Source organism: Vipera berus (assembly GCF_964194415.1).
Source record: "Vipera berus genome assembly, chromosome: 4".
In the NCBI taxonomy this organism is placed as follows: domain Eukaryota; kingdom Metazoa; phylum Chordata; class Lepidosauria; order Squamata; family Viperidae; genus Vipera; species Vipera berus.
Genome location: NC_138206.1, coordinates 78989598 through 79010478, shown reverse-complemented (window position 1 = coordinate 79010478; position 20881 = coordinate 78989598). Strand labels below are relative to the sequence as shown.

Here is a 20881-nt window from a genome sequence, read left to right as displayed (position 1 = left end):
ATTGCCTTTTACTCCAGGACACTTACACTAGCCGAGAGGAACTATGCGCAGATTGATAAGGAGGCGTTAGCCCTTGTGGCAGGGGTTAAAAAGTTCCACGACTACCTGTATGGTAGGAAATTCACCATCTTTACTGATCACAAACCCCTGTTGGGGTTATTCACAACCAACAAAATAACACCACAGATCCTATCCCCCAGAGTTTTAAGATGGTCTGTATTCCTGCCTGCCTATTCTTATGACTTAAAATATAAACCTGGGAAGGAGATGGGACACACGGACGCGTTAAGTAGACTGCCCCTGTCAGTTGTGGAGCCAGACCCAGCCCCGGCCTGTAACGTCATTGCCATTCAGGAGCTTCCTGACTCCCCCCTCCAAGCTAAGGATATAGCAAGCAGCACAGCTGGCGATAAAATCTTAAGCAGGGTATCAGCATGGGTAGCCTCAGGGTGGCAAGCACAAAGCCCAGGGAAGGACTTCCAACCATACTTTACCAGAAGAAACGAACTGTCTTCACATAAAGGATGTCTATTATGGGGTAGTAGGGTCATAGTCCCTGACAAACTGAGAACCAAAGTGCTACAGGCATTACATGAAGGGCACCCAGGTATTGTTAGGATGAAGGCCCTGGCCCATAGCTATGTGTGGTGGCCGGGTCTCGACAAAGAAATCAAAGGGCAGGTTGCAGGGTGCTATCAGTGTCAAAAAACCAGACCTGAACAACCTCAGTCCCCTGTGCATAAATGGGAACCAACTTATGTGCCATGGTCAAGAATCCATATTGACTATGCAGGCCCCTTCCAAGGTCACCTTTTTCTCATAGTGGTGGACAGTTATTCTAAATGGTTGGAGGTAGTGCCTGTGTCTAGCATGACCACGTCCAAAACTGTGCAGGTGCTTAGGGGGCTCTTTGCAACACATGGCTTACCAGATGTCATTGTGTCAGACAACGGCCCACAATTTAAATCTACTGATTTTCAGGCTTTCATCAGGGCCAACTTGATTAGGCACATCACATCTGCCCCTTTCCACCCGCAGACTAACGGCGTTGCAGAATGAATGGTAAGGTCAACAAAAGACTCCTTGAAGCGAATTATTATCGGAGACTGGCACCAGAGACTGGCACAATTCCTACTGAGTCAATATACCACTCCATCCACAACCCCGGGCAAAAGCCCAGCTGAACTTTGTTGGGGCTGACGCCTCATTACTAAACTGGACAGACTGCACCCTGACTGTGTGGCGGCGGAAGGAGAGCAGCGCAGGACCGTAAAGGAGCTGGCAGTGGGGGACCTTGTGTGTGCCAGGAATTACGCCGCAGGGGACTTCTGGGTACAAGGGGTGGTGATTGATAAAACAGGACCATTGTCATATATTATTGAGGGGAAGGGGGCCGACAGCTTAGAAGGCACTTAGATCAGTTGAGGAAACGGGCTCCAGAAAACCAACAAGGGGTAGTGACCAGTGACAGAGGGTCAACCTCAGGCCCTGCAGGCACCATAACACCTGAAACGCCCCCATATGTGCATACGCCAACCACGATTAACAGGGAGAGACCAGAGACCTTTGTGGCATCTCAGTACCCAGGGAACCAGCTGAGGGACTCCAATCCCGGACAAGGGGATAGAGGGGAAGAACTTAGCCGGTCTCCAGACAGGGTGGAGCTGCCACTAAGACGTTCCAGCAGAATTCGCAAGCCCCCAGCGTATCTGCAAGACTTCGTAAGGTCATAGGTCATCAACAGTGGCAAGACTGAAAGTCAAGTTAATTATTGTTCTTGTTCTTGTTGGGGGGGAAGGGAATGTTATATATTTAGTGTATATGTTAACCTGACAGCTCAGCTGGGCATCAGCTGAGCAGCACCCGGCAACAACAGGTGGCGTCAAACTCCCGTCCTATTGGTCAGGCCGTTCTGGCGGGACCCTTTAAGGATGTGGATTGGCCGCCGGCTTGCCGGCAACAGTATTTAACAAAGCTGAGCTGTGGAGAGTCTGCCTGTTCTATCCACAATAAAGCTGAGCTCAAACCTCGATGTCCTGTCATCTGTTCCTGACTGGTCTACCCACGATACTTAACATACAGGATGCAGGAGTTAGATAGGTCAAAATAGAATACTTGCTTAGACAAAATTTGCTAAATCTTTCACAGGCCCAGAGACAATTTATGAATGACTTAATAACTACCTTTGAAATATCAGAAGCTATAAGAAAAATGAAATTAAGTTAAGCACATGGTCCAGATGGACTTACAAGTCAATATTATAAATGTTTTGAAGATGAACGTCTTCAGCCTTTAAAGGATGTAATGAATGTTATATTACGGGGGGGGGGGGGCGGAAATAACCCCAACACGGTCAGAAGCTAATATTGTGTTACTTCCGAAGGAGGATCAGGATGCCACAATGATAAAGAATTACAGACCAATCTCATTATTAAATAAGGTTTATAAGCTATTTGCTGCAATTTTGGCAGAAAGACTAAACAAAGTTTTACAGGTATATATTCACGATGAGCAAGCTGGCTTTCTGCCAAAAAAGCAGCTAAGGAATAACATGAGAATGGTTTGGAATATTATTGACCCAAAAAATAACATGGAATACTTGATGAGGAAACTAAATGAGTTTGGGCCATTGGCCAATTTTAAAATTAATAAGCAGAAAACATCAATGTTGATTAAGAATATAACTGCACAGGTTGGTGATATATTGACTAAAAAGTCAGGTTTTAGGGTTGAGGAAAAGTGAAATATTTGGGGGTTATGATATCAAATTCAAATACACGCTTGTTTAAAAATAACTATGTGCCACTCTGGAATGGTATCAAAAAAGATTTACTAAGATGGGACAAATTACATTTATCATTATTGGGTAGAATTTCTGTGATTAAGATGAATGTTTTACCAAAAATGCTCTTCCTGTTTCAAACATTACCAATACTTGCAACTGAAACTCCATTTAAGCAATGGCAAGGGAAAGAACTGAGAATTAGATATAAATTATTGCAAGATGCTAAAGAAAGAGGGAGTTTGGGTTTACCTGATTTGAAACTGTATTTTGATGCTTGTTGTTTGGTTTGGCTAAAAAAATGGGTGAACCTTCAGAATAAGAGGTTACTGGACTAGAAGGCCATGAATTAAGGTTTGGTTGGGGAGACTTCCAGGTGGCGCTTCAGCGGCGTGGACAGTCGAAATCGACCACCAGCCCTCTGACTCCGTTAAAGCCACAGAGCAGCCAACAATCAGCTGTTCTGCGGTTGAAAACCCTTCCCCTCAGGCAAAGAGGGGAAGGGGAGACTCCAGGTAGGGGTAGAGTTCCCCTAGAGCCTCAGAGTGTTTACTCTGGGGCTTGAAGGGTGAGAGCCCCCCCGAAGCCTGGAAAAGCTCTGGTTCGGAGGATTTCTCTGCTTCAAAGCAGAGCAAGACGCTGAATCCACTCCTGCAGAACTTGACTTGATTTGATTGCTATCTTGAAGAATTAACGCAGGCAGAGCGGATGCGGGAGCAGTATAAACAGCAAGTATAAGACTAACTCTGGAATCTCAACTTTCTTTCTGTTGTTTTAAAAAAGAAAGGAAAGATGGCACCTGAATGATTCTTTGTAACAAAGAATCGAAAGTGCTTTGAAAGTGAAAGTTGCTGTTTGGATATTGAGAACTGTAAAGACTATAAGAAAATTATAAGAACCTAAAAGAACTTTAAGAAGAGAACACCAAGACTATAAACATTTTGACTTGATTAATCTTTTTGAATACAGAGAATAAAATTGATTTAAGATGTCATTAAAACTGTCAAAACCTGGGGCCCCCAGAAGTGCAGAGACTTCGCCAGCATAGCAATCAAACTTACAGACTTTAATGCCTCCCCCACAAACTTTGACATTAAAAGACCTGCAGGAGGCTTTGAAATCTCAAACTAGAGAAATAAATGATAAGATGGAGAAAATAGAAAAGATGGAAAAAATAGATGAAAAAATGAATGATAAACTGTCTGAAGAGATTGGAGAAATCAAGGAAACTATGCAGATTAAAAATAAAGAAATAAGGGAAGATATTCTATTGGCATTTCAGGGATTGGCACAACATATTCAAAATATGGATGATCACATGGAAGAATTAACTCAAGGCAACATTGTTTTGGAAGATAAGATGACTGAGGCTCAAAATAAAATGGAAAAGATGGAAGATGAAACTGTAATGCTACAATATAGAGAAATGGAATTTGCTTTAAGAATTAGAGGATTGAGGGAGAACAAACAGGAAAATTTGAGAGAGATACTGGCAAAGGCCTTTGCTCCAATAATGGGTTTGCAAGTTGAGGATTTTATACAGGAAATTGAAAAAGTTTTTAGAGTCAACTCCTGGATTGCGAGGCAGAGGAATTTGCCAAGAGATGTGGTGATTTATTTCTCAAAGAGGGTGATTCGAAATGAAATTATCCAAGCCTTTTATAATAAAAGGTTCCAAGTGGAAAATCAGGAAATTCTGATACTGAAAGAAATTCCTCCAAAAATTTTAAGAAAAAGGAAAGAGTTTGCTTTTCTGGCAAATGAATTGAAAAAAAAGCAGCATCAGTTCAGATGGTATACCGGCTGGAATAGTGGTCAACTACTTTGGTACTAGATATCATCTTAATACCATAGGGAAAGCAAAAGAATTTTATTTTAATGCCACCATCTCCGGGGGAAAAAAGAAGTGATGGAGAGAAAAAACAGGCCCAAATGGAAGAGAAGCAGATTCAAGCGGAAGGTTCAAATTTGTTGGTTGAAGAAGAACTACAATTAGTTGTGGATTTGGACCAGCCTTTGAAATCAATAGAGGAACCTAGAGGTCAATGAGTGACGCGAGCAGCAGCCAGACGAAAAGTGCAAGAACAGCACAAACAGCAAGATCAAATTAAAACTCAAGAAGATACTAAAACGGAAGCAGTGGGAGGGGCAAGGCCAAGGCAACAGGTTCATATGAGTTTGCAGGAATTGTTCCAAAAGCTTCTAGTCATGAAAGATGGCGTCCAAGTTTCTAACCTGGAATGTTAATGGCTTAAACACACCACAAAAGAGGAAGAAAATATTTCATTATTTGAAACAATATAAATATGATGTTATTTATTTGCAAGAGACACATATTAGAGTAGCAGACCAAAAGTATTTGATAAATTCTAGATTAGGAACACATTTTGTTGCATCTGCCCCGGATAAGAAGAATGGAGTACTTATATATTTAAAGAAAGATTTAATCGCTAAATTAATTGAGGCAGATGCACAAGGACAATTTATTGCAATTAAATTTATAATAGAAGGAAAGATAATATTTTGGTTGGAATATATGCACCAAATCAACATCAAGAAAATTTTTATAAATTTTTACATGACAGAATAACCCAATGGGATTATAAATCTTGCATTTTAATGGGAGATTGGAATGGAGTTTTGGACACAGGAAAAGACAAAAAAGGTCTTCTAATGGAATATCAAACCGTGTAAAACTACCTAGATCTTTTTTTGAGCTTATGGACAACCTGGAATTGAGAGACATTTGGAGAGAGCGAAATTTGGAAGAGAGGGATTTTACATTTTTTTCAGATGGGCACCAATCTTTTTCAAGGATTGATTTTATACTAATTACCAATGATTTTCTTTCCAGGGTGAAGAGAATTAAGATATGCCCAAGAACATTAACAGATCACAGTCCAGTCTGGATGGAACTGGTTCAAGAGAAAAGGGATAGAAGACCTTGGAGATTAAATGAAAATTTGTTTAGATATGATGAAATTGTGAATGAATGTAGAAAACAGATGAAAGAATTTTTTGTAATGAATATGCATAAGGGCACCTCGATTGAAATGGTCTGGGATGCAAGTAAAGCTTATATGAGAGGAGTCCAAATACATTTGAATAACAAGAAGACGCAAAAAGGAACAAAAGCAAAAAGAGTTAGAAGAGGAAATAAAGATGGAGAGGTTACTTATCTTGAACCCAGCTGATAAGAAAGTGAAAGAAACAATTAACTTACTGAAAGGGCAGTTTAATATGTTGATGGCAGACCAGGTGGCAACTAATATACGATACTCTAAACATAATACTTTTTATAATGCTAATAAGCCAGGTAGATGGTTAGCTTACTTGTTAAGGAAAAAAGAAAAGTCTCGGATAATAGAGAAAATAGAATATAAAGGCAAAAAGGTTTATCAACAGGATATTATCAGAAAGGTATTTTCAGAATTTTATTCTAAATTATATGCAAGTGACACAATTCAAAGTATAGATGTAGATAAATATTTACAAGAGGTGAAAATTCCTAAGGTTACTCAAGAACAGCGGGATGGAATGAATCAGTTAATAACTTCTGAAGAGATTGTTTTAGCAATTAAACAGCTGAAATTGGGTAAATCACCAGGGACAGATGGATTGACAGCTAGTTATTATAAAAATTTGCAGTCAGAAATGGTGGAGCCTTTGAAAGACCTATTTAGAACAATTCAACTTGGGGGAGTAGTGCCCCCATCATGGAGAACAGCTTTTATAACATTGATTCCAAAGCAGGATCAAGATCTTAGTCAACCAAAGAATTATAGACCAATATCTCTTTTAAACACTGATTATAAGATATTTGCTAAAGTTTTGGCAAATAGAATAATGAATATAATACAACAAGTGATACATAATGATCAATCGGGGTTTATAACTGGTAGAGAAATGAAGTATAATGTAAGACAAATTGTTAACTTATTGGAATATTTGGAAAGAAACAACCAAGTCTTTGCCGCATTGATATTTTTAGATGCAGAGAAGGCTTTTGATCAATTGGCAATTTTTATTGAAAGTAATAGAAAAGATGGAATTTGGGGATTATTTTTTACAGGCTATTAAAGCAATAGATCAAAAGCAAATGGCACAAATAATTGTTAACGGTAATTTAACAGAAATTTGTAAAATTGAAAAAGGAACAAGGCAGGGATGCCCTTTATCACCATTGTTGTTTGTTCTATCACTGGAAATATTATTGATTAAAATACGCAAATCAAATAAGATAAAGGGAATTAAAATTAGGCAGATTACAGATTGAGAGCATTTGCAGATGACTTTAAGTCAACCTACTCAATCGGTTTTAGAACTATTGGATGTGATAACACAATATGGACAAGTCTCTGGATTTAAAGTTAATAAGCAAAAAACTAAAATATTAACAAAAAATATGACCATAAAACAAAGAAAAGCGTTAGAAAAATCAACAGGATTTGAAATAGTAAAAAAGGTTAAATACTTGGGGGTATATATCACAGCATCGAATGTGAAATTATATAAAAACAATTATGAATTGTTATGGCAAAAAGTACAAAAGGAGATTAACAGTTGGGAAAAATTACAATTGTCTTGGTTGGGGAGAATAGCAGCTGTGAAGATGAATGAATATAAAAAACTATTAAATGACTGATGGATAGCAATGAGAAGTATGTTAATTTAGATAAGAGATAGTATGTATTAAAGGAAAAAACAGAGAGGAAGTATTGGTTACAATAACTTGGAGATTTGTAATAATATGTATTTGTCTGAAATGGAATTATTGTAACCCAGACACCACGTTGCTTTTTAAAGATATTATTGTAATATTGGAAAATTAATAAAAAAAATAATTTAAAAAAAAGATTAAAATGGTGAACAGTAGAAAAATTACATGACAACAATTTAGTTGAGGCAGACTACCTCAGCTAAGCCACCCAAGAAAGCAGAACTCTTGAAACAGGCTTTGTCTCAAAAGGAACTTTTATTAGGGGCTAGTGATAGCAGGGAAAACAAGGTGAGGTCTGAGGAAAAACCCGCAAAAGCAGTATATTAAAAACAATATTCAATAACTCCTCCCCCAGGGCCCCAGTATTCATTTGAATTCCAGCCAATCCACAGGTGGCATAGTGTTTTGGTAACTGGCTTCTTTGGCTCGTTCTTTCAAGGTCTCTCTCGCTTTCATTTCCTTCTGGCTCCAAGCGCAACCGTCTCTTAGATTAGGGTGATACATTCCTTCTCCTGGGGGAAGGGCACAATAGCAAGACAGTGCAAAGCATCCCCCCTCCCAACAGAATGGCAGACCCCAAAGAAGGTTTACAGATTCAGAAGGCTTAGGGAAACAATGTATTTCTTTGGGGATCTGACACAGACTAAGTGATTCATAATAACTCAGGAACAGTGCTGAGCCAGCTTTGAATTCTATTGTTCTGAGGTTTTATAACCAGTTTAAACACTGGATGGATATAGCATTTGTCATCTCTGATGAATACTTCCTTTTATTTCTTCCACTAGAGCAGAGCAGTCCTAATCTTATTGGGTATGCCCCTTTGCTAACACAATGGAGCACTAGTGGTAGGGTGGCATGCTCAAACTGGATGCCTCAGATAGGCTTGTTGGAATTGGGGCACCAGCTTCCATTGTTCAAACCTGTTTTAAATTCAAATCCCTTTTAATTCAGTTTTTGTAGCAAAACTAAGCATAATTCCTTGCTTCTGCATTCAGCAGGATGAAGATAGAGCACTCTGACCACTGATAATATACAGGACTTTGGATGCAATAAAGACTCTCTGGCAGATCTTTTCTTCTCCCAGCTAACTGCATAGGACTGATGTATAGTTCACCCATGTATATTGATATAAATAGTTCCTTTTTTCAGGCAGCAATATTTAGCAAAAAAAAAGAAAGTAGATAGCTAAGTACATGATATGTGAAAGCATACAGATATGACAAACAAAGCAATATTTTCAGCAATATCTACTCACATAAATCAGGCACAAATTCTGAAAAAAATACTTTCCCAATAGGAGAAGATAACTCATTTCAATCCACTTAAGCAGCAACAATCTCTGAAGAATGCAAAATTATTAGGTCAGATATGTCAGATCTACAATTACTATATTTGTTAAAATGATTACTGTAATGTATATGTACAAACGTTAATAACAAGTTAGAACCGTTTATTCCGCTTATTTCTATGAGGTAAACACCACTGACAGGGAAACACGTGGGAACTTTGACAGCTGTCAAAATTCCCCGCCTAGGGCGCAGGCGCAGCCATTTGACAGCTCGCGGCTGTCAAAACACCGAAGCCGGCTCACCATGCGGGAAGAAGAGCTGTCAAGACGCGGCGGCGGTGATTGGTCCAACTAGACGCGGCGCCAAAAGAAACGTTCCTGATTGGACTACGCTGACAGCTGCCGGCTATAAAAGCCGGACAAGTTATTCTGTTCTTTGCCTTGTTCTAAAATAAATCCTAGTTAAGTAACCTGTCGTCCCGAGTGGTCCTTCGGCTACTTCACTGGCGACGAAGGTGGGATCGCTCCGGAGCTGAAGTCACGGCCGAGGAAGGGAATTCCCGGCCAAGAGCTGTCACTGGAAGTTTTAACTTCCGAACGGAGCGAGCCCAGGACCGGACGACATGGCCAACTTCGGGCGTGTGAGGGAATTCGACACACGCCATCCGGAGAGATGGCAGTCCCACCTGGGACAGGTCGAAGGTTTCCTCCTCGTCAGTAAGATTACCGACGACAGAGCAAAGGCCGCTGCCCTCCTGTACATCAGTGGGCCCCCGGTATACGACGACGCCGTCGGGTGCCCATCTCAGAAGTCTCCTACGCGGACCTGGTCGACCAGCTCAACAAACATTACATGCCAGCTCACTCAGGGCTGTACTGGCGAGTACAATTCGCCCAGAAGAAGCAGCGACCGGACGAGCCCGCAAACGACTTCATCGCCGGGGTCAGGCATGCCGCTCGTAACTGCAGTTTTCCTGACCTGGAAGACCGCATCCGGGACCAAGTGGTAATAGGCTTGAGGGATGAACGGCTCCAGAAAAAACTTACATCGAAGCCCGACATGAGCCTAGCCGAACTTACCCGAGAAATAATGGCCTATGAATACAACCATAAGAAAAAAACCGACCACAGCGACACCGGAAAGTCCAGCAACCATATACCACGAAAACGCAACCTTCAGTGACAGCGACGAGTCAGTAGACTTCACAGACGGAGAGGCCCTACAACGCAGGATGGAGCGACGACCACAGCGAAGAAACGACACATCAGACCGCCAAAGAGCCAGAAATCCCCCGCCACCACGACATGATCAACGGGCTACCTGCGCCAGCTGCGGGGGCAACCATGCCAGGGGAAGCTGCCGGTTCCGAAACGCGAAATGCCACAATTGCGGTAAAACCGGCCACATCAAGCCAGTGTGCCGGAGCCGGCCCCGCGACAACGTACATGATCTGGAGGCTAACCCCCCAGGTAGGCCAACCGCCCAGGTCCGCAGGGGAGCTACACCAGGGAACCTAGTAGAAACAATAGATAAGGTGCACAGCCTAAGCCCAAAAGTAAAGATCAGGGTAAAAATCCAAGGAGTTACCTGCAACATGGAGGTGGACTCCGGGTCTGCAGTCTCCTTAATATCGTTTAAAACGTATCAGGAGATCTGCCAACGAAGCCATAGGGAAATTCCCCTTAAAAAAACCCAGGTCCACCTAGCAGACTTCCAAAAAACCCCCATTCCATTAGAAGGGAAGGCTAAGGTCGCAGTAGAATACAAAAAATTCAAGGGACCCCTAGAAGTCTTAGTGACTCCAGGAAACCGCACCAATCTAATCGGGCTGAACTGGTTCAGCCCCCTGGGCATCGCCATTACTGGGGTAAACACAGTGCAAGCCTCAAGCCTCGAAGCCGTCTGCAACAAGTATGCAGACGTCTTTGACGGCACACTAGGGAAATACACCGGCCCTCCCATCTCCTTAAAATTAAACCCAACCATCCAACCCATAAAAATAAGGGCTAGGAGGGTTCCATTTGCTCTCAAAGAAAAAATAGAGAACGAATTAGAACGCCTCGTAAGACTAGGGGTACTGGAACCTACTGAAGGGGGAAGCTGGGAGACACCAATAGTCACCACAATGAAACCTAACGGGGAAATTAGATTATGTGCAGACTATAAGGCGACCCTTAACCTAGCTCTAAGCCCCCATGCTTACCCGGTGCCAGCGGTGAGGGACGTCCTCGCTTCCATCCGCTCCGGCGCCATTTTCGCAAAACTTGATCTGACACAGGCGTACTTGCAACTGCCTGTCACAAATGACACCGCGGAAGCTCAAACAATTGTCACGCACCGCGGAGCTTTTAAAGTGAAAAGACTTCAATTCGGCATATCGGCAGCCCCGGGTATCTTCCAGGGTATCATGGAAAAAACCTTAAAAGGAATACCCGGGGTCTGCCCCTACTTCGACGATGTTCTCATCGCCGGAGAAAACGAAGCAAACTTAGCTGACAGACTGTCAGCTGTGCTGAGCCGGCTCAGAGAAGCCGGTCTCAAACTCAAACGAGAAAAGTGCTCCATCGGAGTCACAACCACAGAGTTCCTAGGGTACAAAATAGACGCCCAGGGCATCCACCCCACCAATGAAAAATTAAAAGCTATTCAAACAGCTCCCAGTCCAAAAAATAAACAAGAACTCCAAGCCTTCTTAGGGTTATTAAACTTCTATCATGCCTTCCTTCCCCACAAAGCCACGATAGCCGAACCTCTCCACAGGCTCCTGGACAAGGGCACTGCCTGGTCCTGGACCAAAACGCATGAAAATAGCTTCCAGTCATTAAAAAATATTATTTGTAACAGTTCAACTGTCACACTCTTCAGAGAAGACACACCAGTATGCATCGCTTGCGATGCATCTCCCTATGGAATTGGGGCGGTGTTAAGTCACCTATACAAGGATGGCAACCAAAGACCCATAGCCTTTTATTCCCGCACACTTTCAAAAGCTGAAAGGAACTATGCACAGATCGACAGGGAAACTCTGGCAATAGTCGCTGGGGTAAAAAAGTTCCATGACTATCTCTATGGCAGACCCTTTACTATATTCACGGATCACAAACCCCTACTAGGGATATTCACCTGGGACAAAACAACCCCACAGATTCTTTCACCAAGAATATTACGCTGGTCAACCTTCTTGTCAGCATATTCATACAAATTAATACACAAACCAGGGAAAGAATTAGGACACGCAGACTGCCTCAGCAGACTGCCTATTCAAAGCAAGGATACTGACCCAGCACCTGCAGGACTCATTCTGGCAATATCACAACTGCCAGACTGCCCCCTTTCCGCTAGAATCATAGCTAAAAATTCAGCTAAGGACAAAGTACTGAGCAGGGTTCTTAAGTGGACAACCACAGGATGGCCAGCCAAAAATCCACACCCACAATTCCAGCCATATTATAACAGAAAAAACGAAATGTCAGCACACTTGGGATGCCTTCTGTGGGGGAACAGAGTAGTGATACCAGACAAAAACATAGCACAAACTCTAGACACCCTACACGAAGGACATCCAGGCATAGTTAAAATGAAAGCTCTAGCCAGAAGTTATGTATGGTGGCCAGGCATAGATAAGGATATAGAAAAATATGTGGCAGGCTGCTACCCCTGCCAAACAACAAGAAGTGAACCACCCCAGGCCCCAGTACATAGATGGGAAACAACAAAAAACCCATGGTCACGCATACATCTAGATTTTGCAGGACCAATCCAGGGGCAGAGTTTCCTAATAATAGTTGACAGCTATTCAAAATGGCTAGAAGTAATTCCCCTTAGGAAAACTACTTCAGGGGCCACCATACAAGCCCTTAGGAAGATCTTTGCCACCCACGGCCTCCCAGACACCATGGTTTCAGACAATGGCCCACAATTCACTTCTCGTGAATTTCAGATGTTCGCTATGAAGAACTGTATTAGACTGGTTACGTCTGCACCGTTCCACCCATCGACGAACGGGATGGCGGAAATTATGGTGCGCTCGACGAAAGAAGCATTAAAAAAGTTCGTAAAAGGGAACTGGCAGCGGCGACTCAGCCAGTTTCTGATGGCACAACATACAACTCCCTGTACAGCAACCGGCAAAACACCAGCGGAGCTAAGATGGGGAAGGAGACTAATAACGCGGCTCGACAGACTGCATCCCGACACTTACATTGCCGAGCCGGAGCACCCCCCCCCACCCTGTACATTTAAACCTGGGCAAATGATCTGGGCACGATCATACACATCCAAAAACAAATGGGTCCAAGGGACTGTATTACAACAAACAGGACCCATTTCCTATTTAATACACACGCCTACAGAAGGCAACTTACGACGGCACATAGATCAGCTCAGGCCAAGACAACCACAACACCACCCAGACCTTCCCCCACCGGACAACCAACCCCCACCTCCCCTAGACATCATACCGGCAACCGATCAGGAGGGAGGGGAGCAAGAGAACATACCACCGCCGGAACCTGACAACGCACCACCCCCAAGACGTTCTAATAGAAACAGAAGAGCACCAGCATATTTAAGGGACTATGAATGGGCCGGCTCCAACAACCAACAAGAGGGAGGAAACAATCCAGGGGAGGGGTAAGGGGTGTAATGTATATGTACAAACGTTAATAACAAGTTAGAACCGTTTATTCCGCTTATTTCTATGAGGTAAACACCACTGACAGGGAAACACGCGGGAACTTTGACAGCTGTCAAAGTTCCCCGCCTAGGGCGCAGGCGCAGCCATTTGACAGCTCGCGGCTGTCAAAACACCGAAGCCGGCTCACCATGCGGGAAGAAGAGCTGTCAAGACGCGGCGGCGGTGATTGGTCCAACTAGACGCGGCGCCAAAAGAAACGTTCCTGATTGGACTACGCTGACAGCTGCCGGCTATAAAAGCCGGACAAGTTATTCTGTTCTTTGCCTTGTTCTAAAATAAATCCTAGTTAAGTAACCTGTCGTCCCGAGTGGTCCTTCGGCTACTTCAATTACTAAGTAAATGTTTTTGAAATTCAAAACATGATGGGGATTGTGACTTTTAACACTATAAAGCATTTTTAGTATCATAGCAATTTGACATAATATATGCTTTGCATATGAAGGATTGGTTTACCATTCAAGAGAATGATTCTTGATTCAAGTATTATATTTGTATGGATAGAAATCGCAACCCTTAGCTTCACTTTCTGAGCTTCCTAGACTTTCATCTATTAAATGGGCTAGCAGCATAAATGTTTGCAAGCAAGACTGCTACCCTCATGAAGACCATTCAAATAGCAGCCTAAACAGGGAAGTCCTTTGCTTCAAGCATAAAAAGTCTTAGTATGGTCCAATAGATCTATATGGAAGTTTAAACAAGAAATATATCCATCCTTTCCATTTCCAATTCAGGACTTGGCTAGTGATTTTGGGGGGTAAATACAATTTGCTATTACATTTGTGATGAGGCTTCTTCTGTTATGGTGTTTTACTGTTTGTTCACATAGCCACATGTTCCTGTAGGCATACAGCAATCATACTTACTTGAGTGATAAGTAGCTTGGAATTAAAGTCTAATGTTTCTGTAGAGAAGAAGGTGGAAAAGGATGCAACAGATATTGTCCTGAAGGGGAAAAGCATTTCATCTTATACATTACAGATCCATCTACATTAAATAGACAATAAAACAAGTTCTTGTTTTATCATTGGCTATTAATTACTGTAAGCAAATTAGAGTTCATGTAGAATCTAACAATATTTGATATATAGGTTACTGCAATGTATCTGTTTGCATGACAAAATTGAAAGTCAAACTTTTTTTTAAGCTTGGCACATTATAGGAATGCAGCCTATGAGCTTAATATATGACTTAATGTGTTGTGGGTAGTCCTTGACTTACAGCTACAATTGGAATGGGAACTTCCATCGCTAAGCAATGCAGTGGTTAAATAAGTTGAGGCAGATTTTACAACCATTTTTGTTGCAGTCATTAAGGAAATCCAGCTTCCCATGTCGACTTTACTTGTTGGAAGCTGATGGGGAACAGTGATCACATGACCCTGGGATGCTGCAACCATCAGAAATACAAGCACTTGAATTTTGATCATGTGATTACAACGATATTGTGATGGTTGCAAGTGGGAGATCTGGTCATAATTTTTTTCAGCATTATCCTAACTTCAAATGATTATTAAACTAATGGTCATAAATTGAAGATTACCTGTATTAGAACACAAATTTGGACTGAATAATAATTCTCAATTCAATTAATTGAGGATAAGCATGTTGTTTAGCCTCAGTCTTTGCCTCCTGTCAAATCAAAAAATTTCTCACGGCTGCATTGCAGAATACTGAATTTTGTTCCACCATTGCTAATGGAATAACTTTTTCACTTTGAGTATCCTTTTGGAAAAACCTGTTACACAACTCTATAGAATTTCCCAACACACCATAATATATTAAAGAGGAATGAGACTTATAGAGAATTGGTTTTTTGCAGAAATTCCTAATTTGATTCTGCAACAACCAATGATGAATTGCTTAGGTGAAGCAGTTGCAAAGTATGAAAGCTGTGATTCCAATTCAAAACACTTCTGACCATTTAATGGTCAAAAAGCCATATACATAACGAGTGAATGTTTTATATGAATTTTTGAAGCATATTATGTCTCTTCCAGATCAACTCACAACAATCTTCTTAAATTAGTTGGATCAAGAGTGAGCAGCTGACAAAAGTTGAAATTTGAACAGTGTCTGAAAGAAGTCACCAGCCATTAAATGTTTCTATTTGGACACTAACCACAACTGCAAAAAGAAACACATTAAAAAAATCACAATTTTCCGAGTGTTTTACCAGGTTAAGGAGGATCCTCGATTCCCGATAGATGATACAATACAGCAGGACATGGCCTTCAGTTCCAATAGCCCCTTGGGGGTCATTAAAACTGTAGTCACCGATGAGCAGGCATGTCTATCAAAAGACGAACCATAAAAGAGTACAATTTTTTTTAAGACTGATTTTTTTCTCTTGCCATAGATCTCCAAATTCTCGCCCCGGGAGCAAAGTGTACTACCTCTGAAGCACTTAAAACAATATCTCGGCAATTAACTCTACAAGCACCCTTTCCCTCCAGCCTAAAAAAATCCCAAACGGGCCACACCCCGTGGAACTCTCGCCAGCGGGTTTCCTGTTACGGGGGCATGACTCAATGCTTCTGTCTTCCGTCACTAGACATCTTGGGTAGGGGGGAGGTTAACAGACATTCCGTTCGTCCTTTTTATTGGAGGTCGATATCTAGCTGCTTCCAGGGATTGGTTGGTCGGTTCCTGGAAGGCAGCCACACAGCTTAGGGGTAGCGCAGTTCACTCTTGTTTTCGCTCAGTCCCCAAATTTGGGTTGTTGCTTTGCGGTTGTTACGTAAATAATCGGAGCTCCTGAGAGGGCAGGGAAAAACAAGCGGAGAACGAAAAGAGCAAGACGCTTTCTTGGCGCTCACCAGAGAGGCGTTGCAAAGTTACCTCAAGACTTTGAGAGAAGCAGCTGTTCAAAGGCCCTCGACCCACCATGGGTAAACTCGCCCTTAGCCTCTCCTTAGTGTTTCTGCTGCTGGCGACCCTTTGCAGAGGTAAGGCAGATCCGAGAAATGTTGCTTGGTCCGATTTTCCTCCCACACCCTTGGTACCCACTCGCGGAGCCGGGTGTGGTCGCTCGGTTATTTTCTTCAGCCCGGCTGGTCCTCCCTTCTGCCGTTTTTTCACTCGGCTCCTGAAGCAAAGCTTTGGAGATAGAAAAGGAAAAAAGAAAACTCTTCTCTGCATCCTTTTATTGGTGCCGGTTCGGTTCCAACAGCCTGCATAAGGAAAGACTATTTATAAACGGTTAAATTTTTTAGCTTTTCCCTTTTTTTAAAAAAAAAATCAAGCTTTAAGAATCGGTTCAATTCGGAGAGAAAACGCGCGCGCACATTTGAACGTATAGTTAGTACTCCATCTGGTAGGTCAGAACTTCTGTTCTCTTAAATCTGACTAGCCTTCTTCCTTTGCAAAATAACTTTCCAAGTTAGTGTGTTTAAATCACCAAGTAATTCTTCCTGTGTTTTTATGGATCTTGTTTGGAATGGGAAAAACAATTTAGGTAGAGTATTGGGGGGGGGGTGTTCGCCCATTTATATTCATTAAACAACTCTCACTTTCTCCCTCAACTTCTCTTTTCATTTTTTGCCTCCCAAATTCTGGTGATTCCCCTGACAGCACTAAAACCCATTTTATCAGATCTTCTTTCTTATCCTCAGATAAGATAAGGTGCCTTTTCCATTTCTGGTATTATAACAAAATCTTGCAGATTTTTGTTTGCCTGTGTAAGTCTATAATTTCCTTCATTTATAGCCTCCATCTTTAAATCACTTTCCTCTAGTTTGTGTTCTTTTTTCTGATTTGTTTGTTCATTCTTTATCATCATTTTCTGAGAGTTTTTTAGTTGTGAGCTTAAATTAAATATTTGCCCATTTATCCAAATTATTTTTAACCTCATCATGGTTTCTTCTAGTATTTTTGTCTTTTGAATTAATTGCAACATAAAATGCATTTCCTTCTGGAAGGTGTTTGCTTTGTCTTGAGGTGTCAGTGCTGCAGATCCCTCACATATTGGGCTGGAAGCTTCAAATGGGATTTATTTATTTATTTATTTATTTATTTATTTATTTATTTATTTATTTTTGGGACTTATATGCCACCCTATCTCCCGAAGGACTCAGGGCGGCTAACAACAATAAAATACAGATACAAAAGTTAAAAAGAATTAAATTAACAGCCCCCCAAAATTAAAATTAATAAATTAAAAATTAAAAAACATTTTAAAATCCCTGTCGTCAATCCAGGTCAGCCTGATGAAAAAGAAATGTTTTAAGGCCGCGGCGAAAGGACCGGAGATCCGGGGCCATCCGGAGCTCAAGGGGGAGTTGGTTCCACAGGGCTGGTGCTCCCACAGAGAAGGCCCTCCCCCTGGGGGTCACCAGCCGACATTGTCTAGCCGACGGCACCCTGAGGAGGCCCTCTCTGTGTGAGCGCACTGGGTGATGGGAAGTCGTTCCAGCAGCAGACGGTCCTGCAAATATCCCGGGCCTTGGCCATGTAGGGCTTTAAAGGTTAGTACCAGCACCTTAAATCTCACCCGGAGGACGATCGGTAACCAGTGCAGCTCACGCAGGAGGGGTGTAATATAGGAGTATCGGGATGCTCCCATCACTATCCGCGCGGCCGCATTCTGCACCAGCTGGAGCCTCCGGGTGGTCTTCAAGGGCAGCTCCAGTGGTTTCCTGCCACTTCTGGTTAAATATGAGGCATCCATTTTATCTCCCCCCCTCCAGATATTCTATCATAATAAAACCAATCTTAATGTCCATACTGCAAAGTCTCGTATAGTTCTTATGATCTTTATGTATTACCCTTATAGTCCAATGTATTCCCAGTTATCAATCCATCACTAAAAGCAATGTTTTGTAATGGTTCTTCTGCTCAGGGGTCCAAAAAAATTAGCCAAAGTTTGCAGTCCAAAATGTTCAACCACCTAAGAACAGTCCAAAAGCCTCACCCCTATAAAAGTAGCAGGGATTTTTTCTTTCTCTGCAAATAGTTCTCAAGCTTAAAAGTGAAACCTCAGTAGATGTTTATAATCCAAGAAGGCCAACAGATCTTAAAACAATTGCAGTTCTCACTCTATGGTAGATAGTCCATTGTATTTTCCTTTGTTCCCAGCTGTTCTCTATTGAGTTAAGAGTCACTGAGCATCAAAGTAACTGAATTGTTGTCTATTTCTGGGCATCTTGCCAGTTTACATCAATCAGGGCGGTTATAGTGTTATACTCTGATCCACCACTAGATGTCATTGAATATTTATTTTCCGACTTTTAAAATGGAAGATTATTTTCTTGTAGTTTCACCCCAATACAGGTAATCCCCGAGTTACAAGGATTCACTTAATGCTCGTTCAAAGTTATGTGATCAGTGCCCCCCTAGTGCTTACGAGCAAGTCCCAAAATTATGACTATTGCAGCACCACGGCAGTCATTCGCCCTTACGAGCGACCGCAGAGGCACTGCAGTACAGGATTCACCCTGTTCCCCTGCCCACTCCTCACAACTGCTTCCCCCTCCCTTTCTGCCGTGGCAGAGTCACTTAGCTTGCAAAATCTGTCTCCTCTCTGCTGCAGTTTCTTTCCTTTGAGGGAGAGGAGAAAAGCTTGCAAATGCTTTTTGTGCTGGCAATGGAAGCTTCTGGGTGCCATAATATCGCACAAGTTCAAATACCCATTCTTTGCAGAAGAGATCATGGCCCACGGAAGTTGATGTACACCTATTAGACCTGAAAACGAAGCAATTTGCTTCATTTTGAACCGTCTCATTTGCTCACAGAGGGAGAATCCAGTTTCCCCAAGGTCTCCCTTCCAATAAGAAACTGATGTGTGCCTATCTGGTGTTTGAAAACGAAGCGATTTGCTTCGTTTTGAACCACGCCATTTGCTCACAGAGGGAGAATCCAGTTTGCCCAAGGTCTCCCTTTGGATAATAAGTTTATTAGCGGCAGCACCTTGGGTTTCTCGGCTCCATCTGAGTGGAGGCAAGCAGAGGTGCAGCAGCAGGATTGCTCTCAATAAAGCCGGCACACACAAGCAAGCAGCACACCCGAGTCTTAGTGTTTGAGAGCAATCTTGCTGCCGCGCTTCCACTTTCCTTCACTCAGATGGAGCTGAGAAACCCAATCTCCTGCCGCCGCTTGAGTGAGGAGGACAAGGAGGAAGAGAAGAGTGGTGAGAGTTTGTGCCAGCCGGCCAGCCAGGCAAGAACTAGGTCAGGTGGGGTGGGTGGCTTGCTGAGGAGGGGAATCATGCCCGCTCAGGTGGTTGCTGTGAGGCACTCAGCTGTGCCTCTGACGGTATTGTTCCTGCACCCAGCCAACTCCGATTCCATGCTCTGCCCCCCCCCCCCCAGAGAATGGAAGCTTCCGGGTGCCATGATCTCTTTTGCATTGAATGGGTGTTTGAACTTATGCGATGTTACGGCACCTAGGAGCTTCATTGTCAGCATGAAAAGCTTTTTGAAGCTTTTCTCCTCTCCCTCAAAGGAAAGAGACTGGCAGAGAGGAGACAGATTGTGCAAGGTAAGTGACCTTGAACGAGATTCACTCTACAGGTTTTTGAGTTACGAGTGGAATGGGCAGGCTCCATTACACTCGTAACTCGAGGACTCTTTCAAAGAGAAGATCTTATCAATTGTCTCAGTTTTCAGGCTTGTCCAAACTATAGTTTTATATTAGTTCAACTTCAATGTTAGGCGTTTCTGTCCCCAATAAGAATTAAAACGCCGCTTCCATCTATGAAAGGGTAGAGCTGCAATCCCCTTCCTCCTCACAGTCGGAGGGGTTTTTTGCTTCTAGGGAGTCTTTTCCAAGAAATCCTGTTATGAAATAGAAAATAAAGGATCAATATTCTCACCCAGTTCCAAACATGCTGTTTACAATCTGTTCTGGTTGGTGCTTTTCTTTTTTTCGTTGTCGGTAGCTTGGGCTAGCCACAGAAGTGCAGCTAGCCTTTCTCCTGCTGGTTTGGAGGGCTTTTCCTGGATCAAATGGATCAACCACCCTCTTTCCATGATCTACGGGAGTTTCCTTCTGGCAGGATGAAATCAGCCATGGGGTGCGGAGCCCCACAATCCCTTGGCCATGTCACTACGACGCAAACCAGAAGTCGTAAAATGACATGGATTTTTGTAACATTGAATAATCCCAAAGTTTGTAAAATAATTGATCAAATTTGAAAGTAAGAAGAAAAATATTTTACTCATAAGGATAAACTTGGAAGAGATTTAAATCCAATGAGCTAATTGGACTTAACTGGATTTTTATTGGTGTGATATATATATAATTTAATGAAAACTTTAATGTAGATTTGTGTTTCGGTTGTTGGGTTTAAAATGAACGGGGTTTCTTTCTCCCTTTAATATAAAATTTGAAATAACATAGGGAATTCTTTTAATATAAATTATGACAGTATAAAGATTAATGAATAAATAGAAGCTTATG

The 20881-nt window shown here is 42.3% G+C and overlaps 1 protein-coding gene across 3 annotated transcripts in view; it reads left to right on the top strand.

The window, feature by feature from the left end:
- The first annotated feature begins 16138 nt into the window (after nucleotides 1-16138).
- CD99 (CD99 molecule (Xg blood group)) overlaps nucleotides 16139-20881 on the top strand; it is a 108330-nt gene continuing 103587 nt past the window's right edge. For all 3 annotated transcript variants that reach the window (XM_081327339.1, XM_081327340.1, XM_081327338.1), the window contains exon 1: nucleotides 16139-16431. In XM_081327339.1, coding sequence (XP_081183465.1) covers nucleotides 16371-16431 — 61 coding nt within the window. In that variant the 5' untranslated portion in view covers nucleotides 16139-16370. The remainder of the gene's footprint in view (nucleotides 16432-20881) is intronic.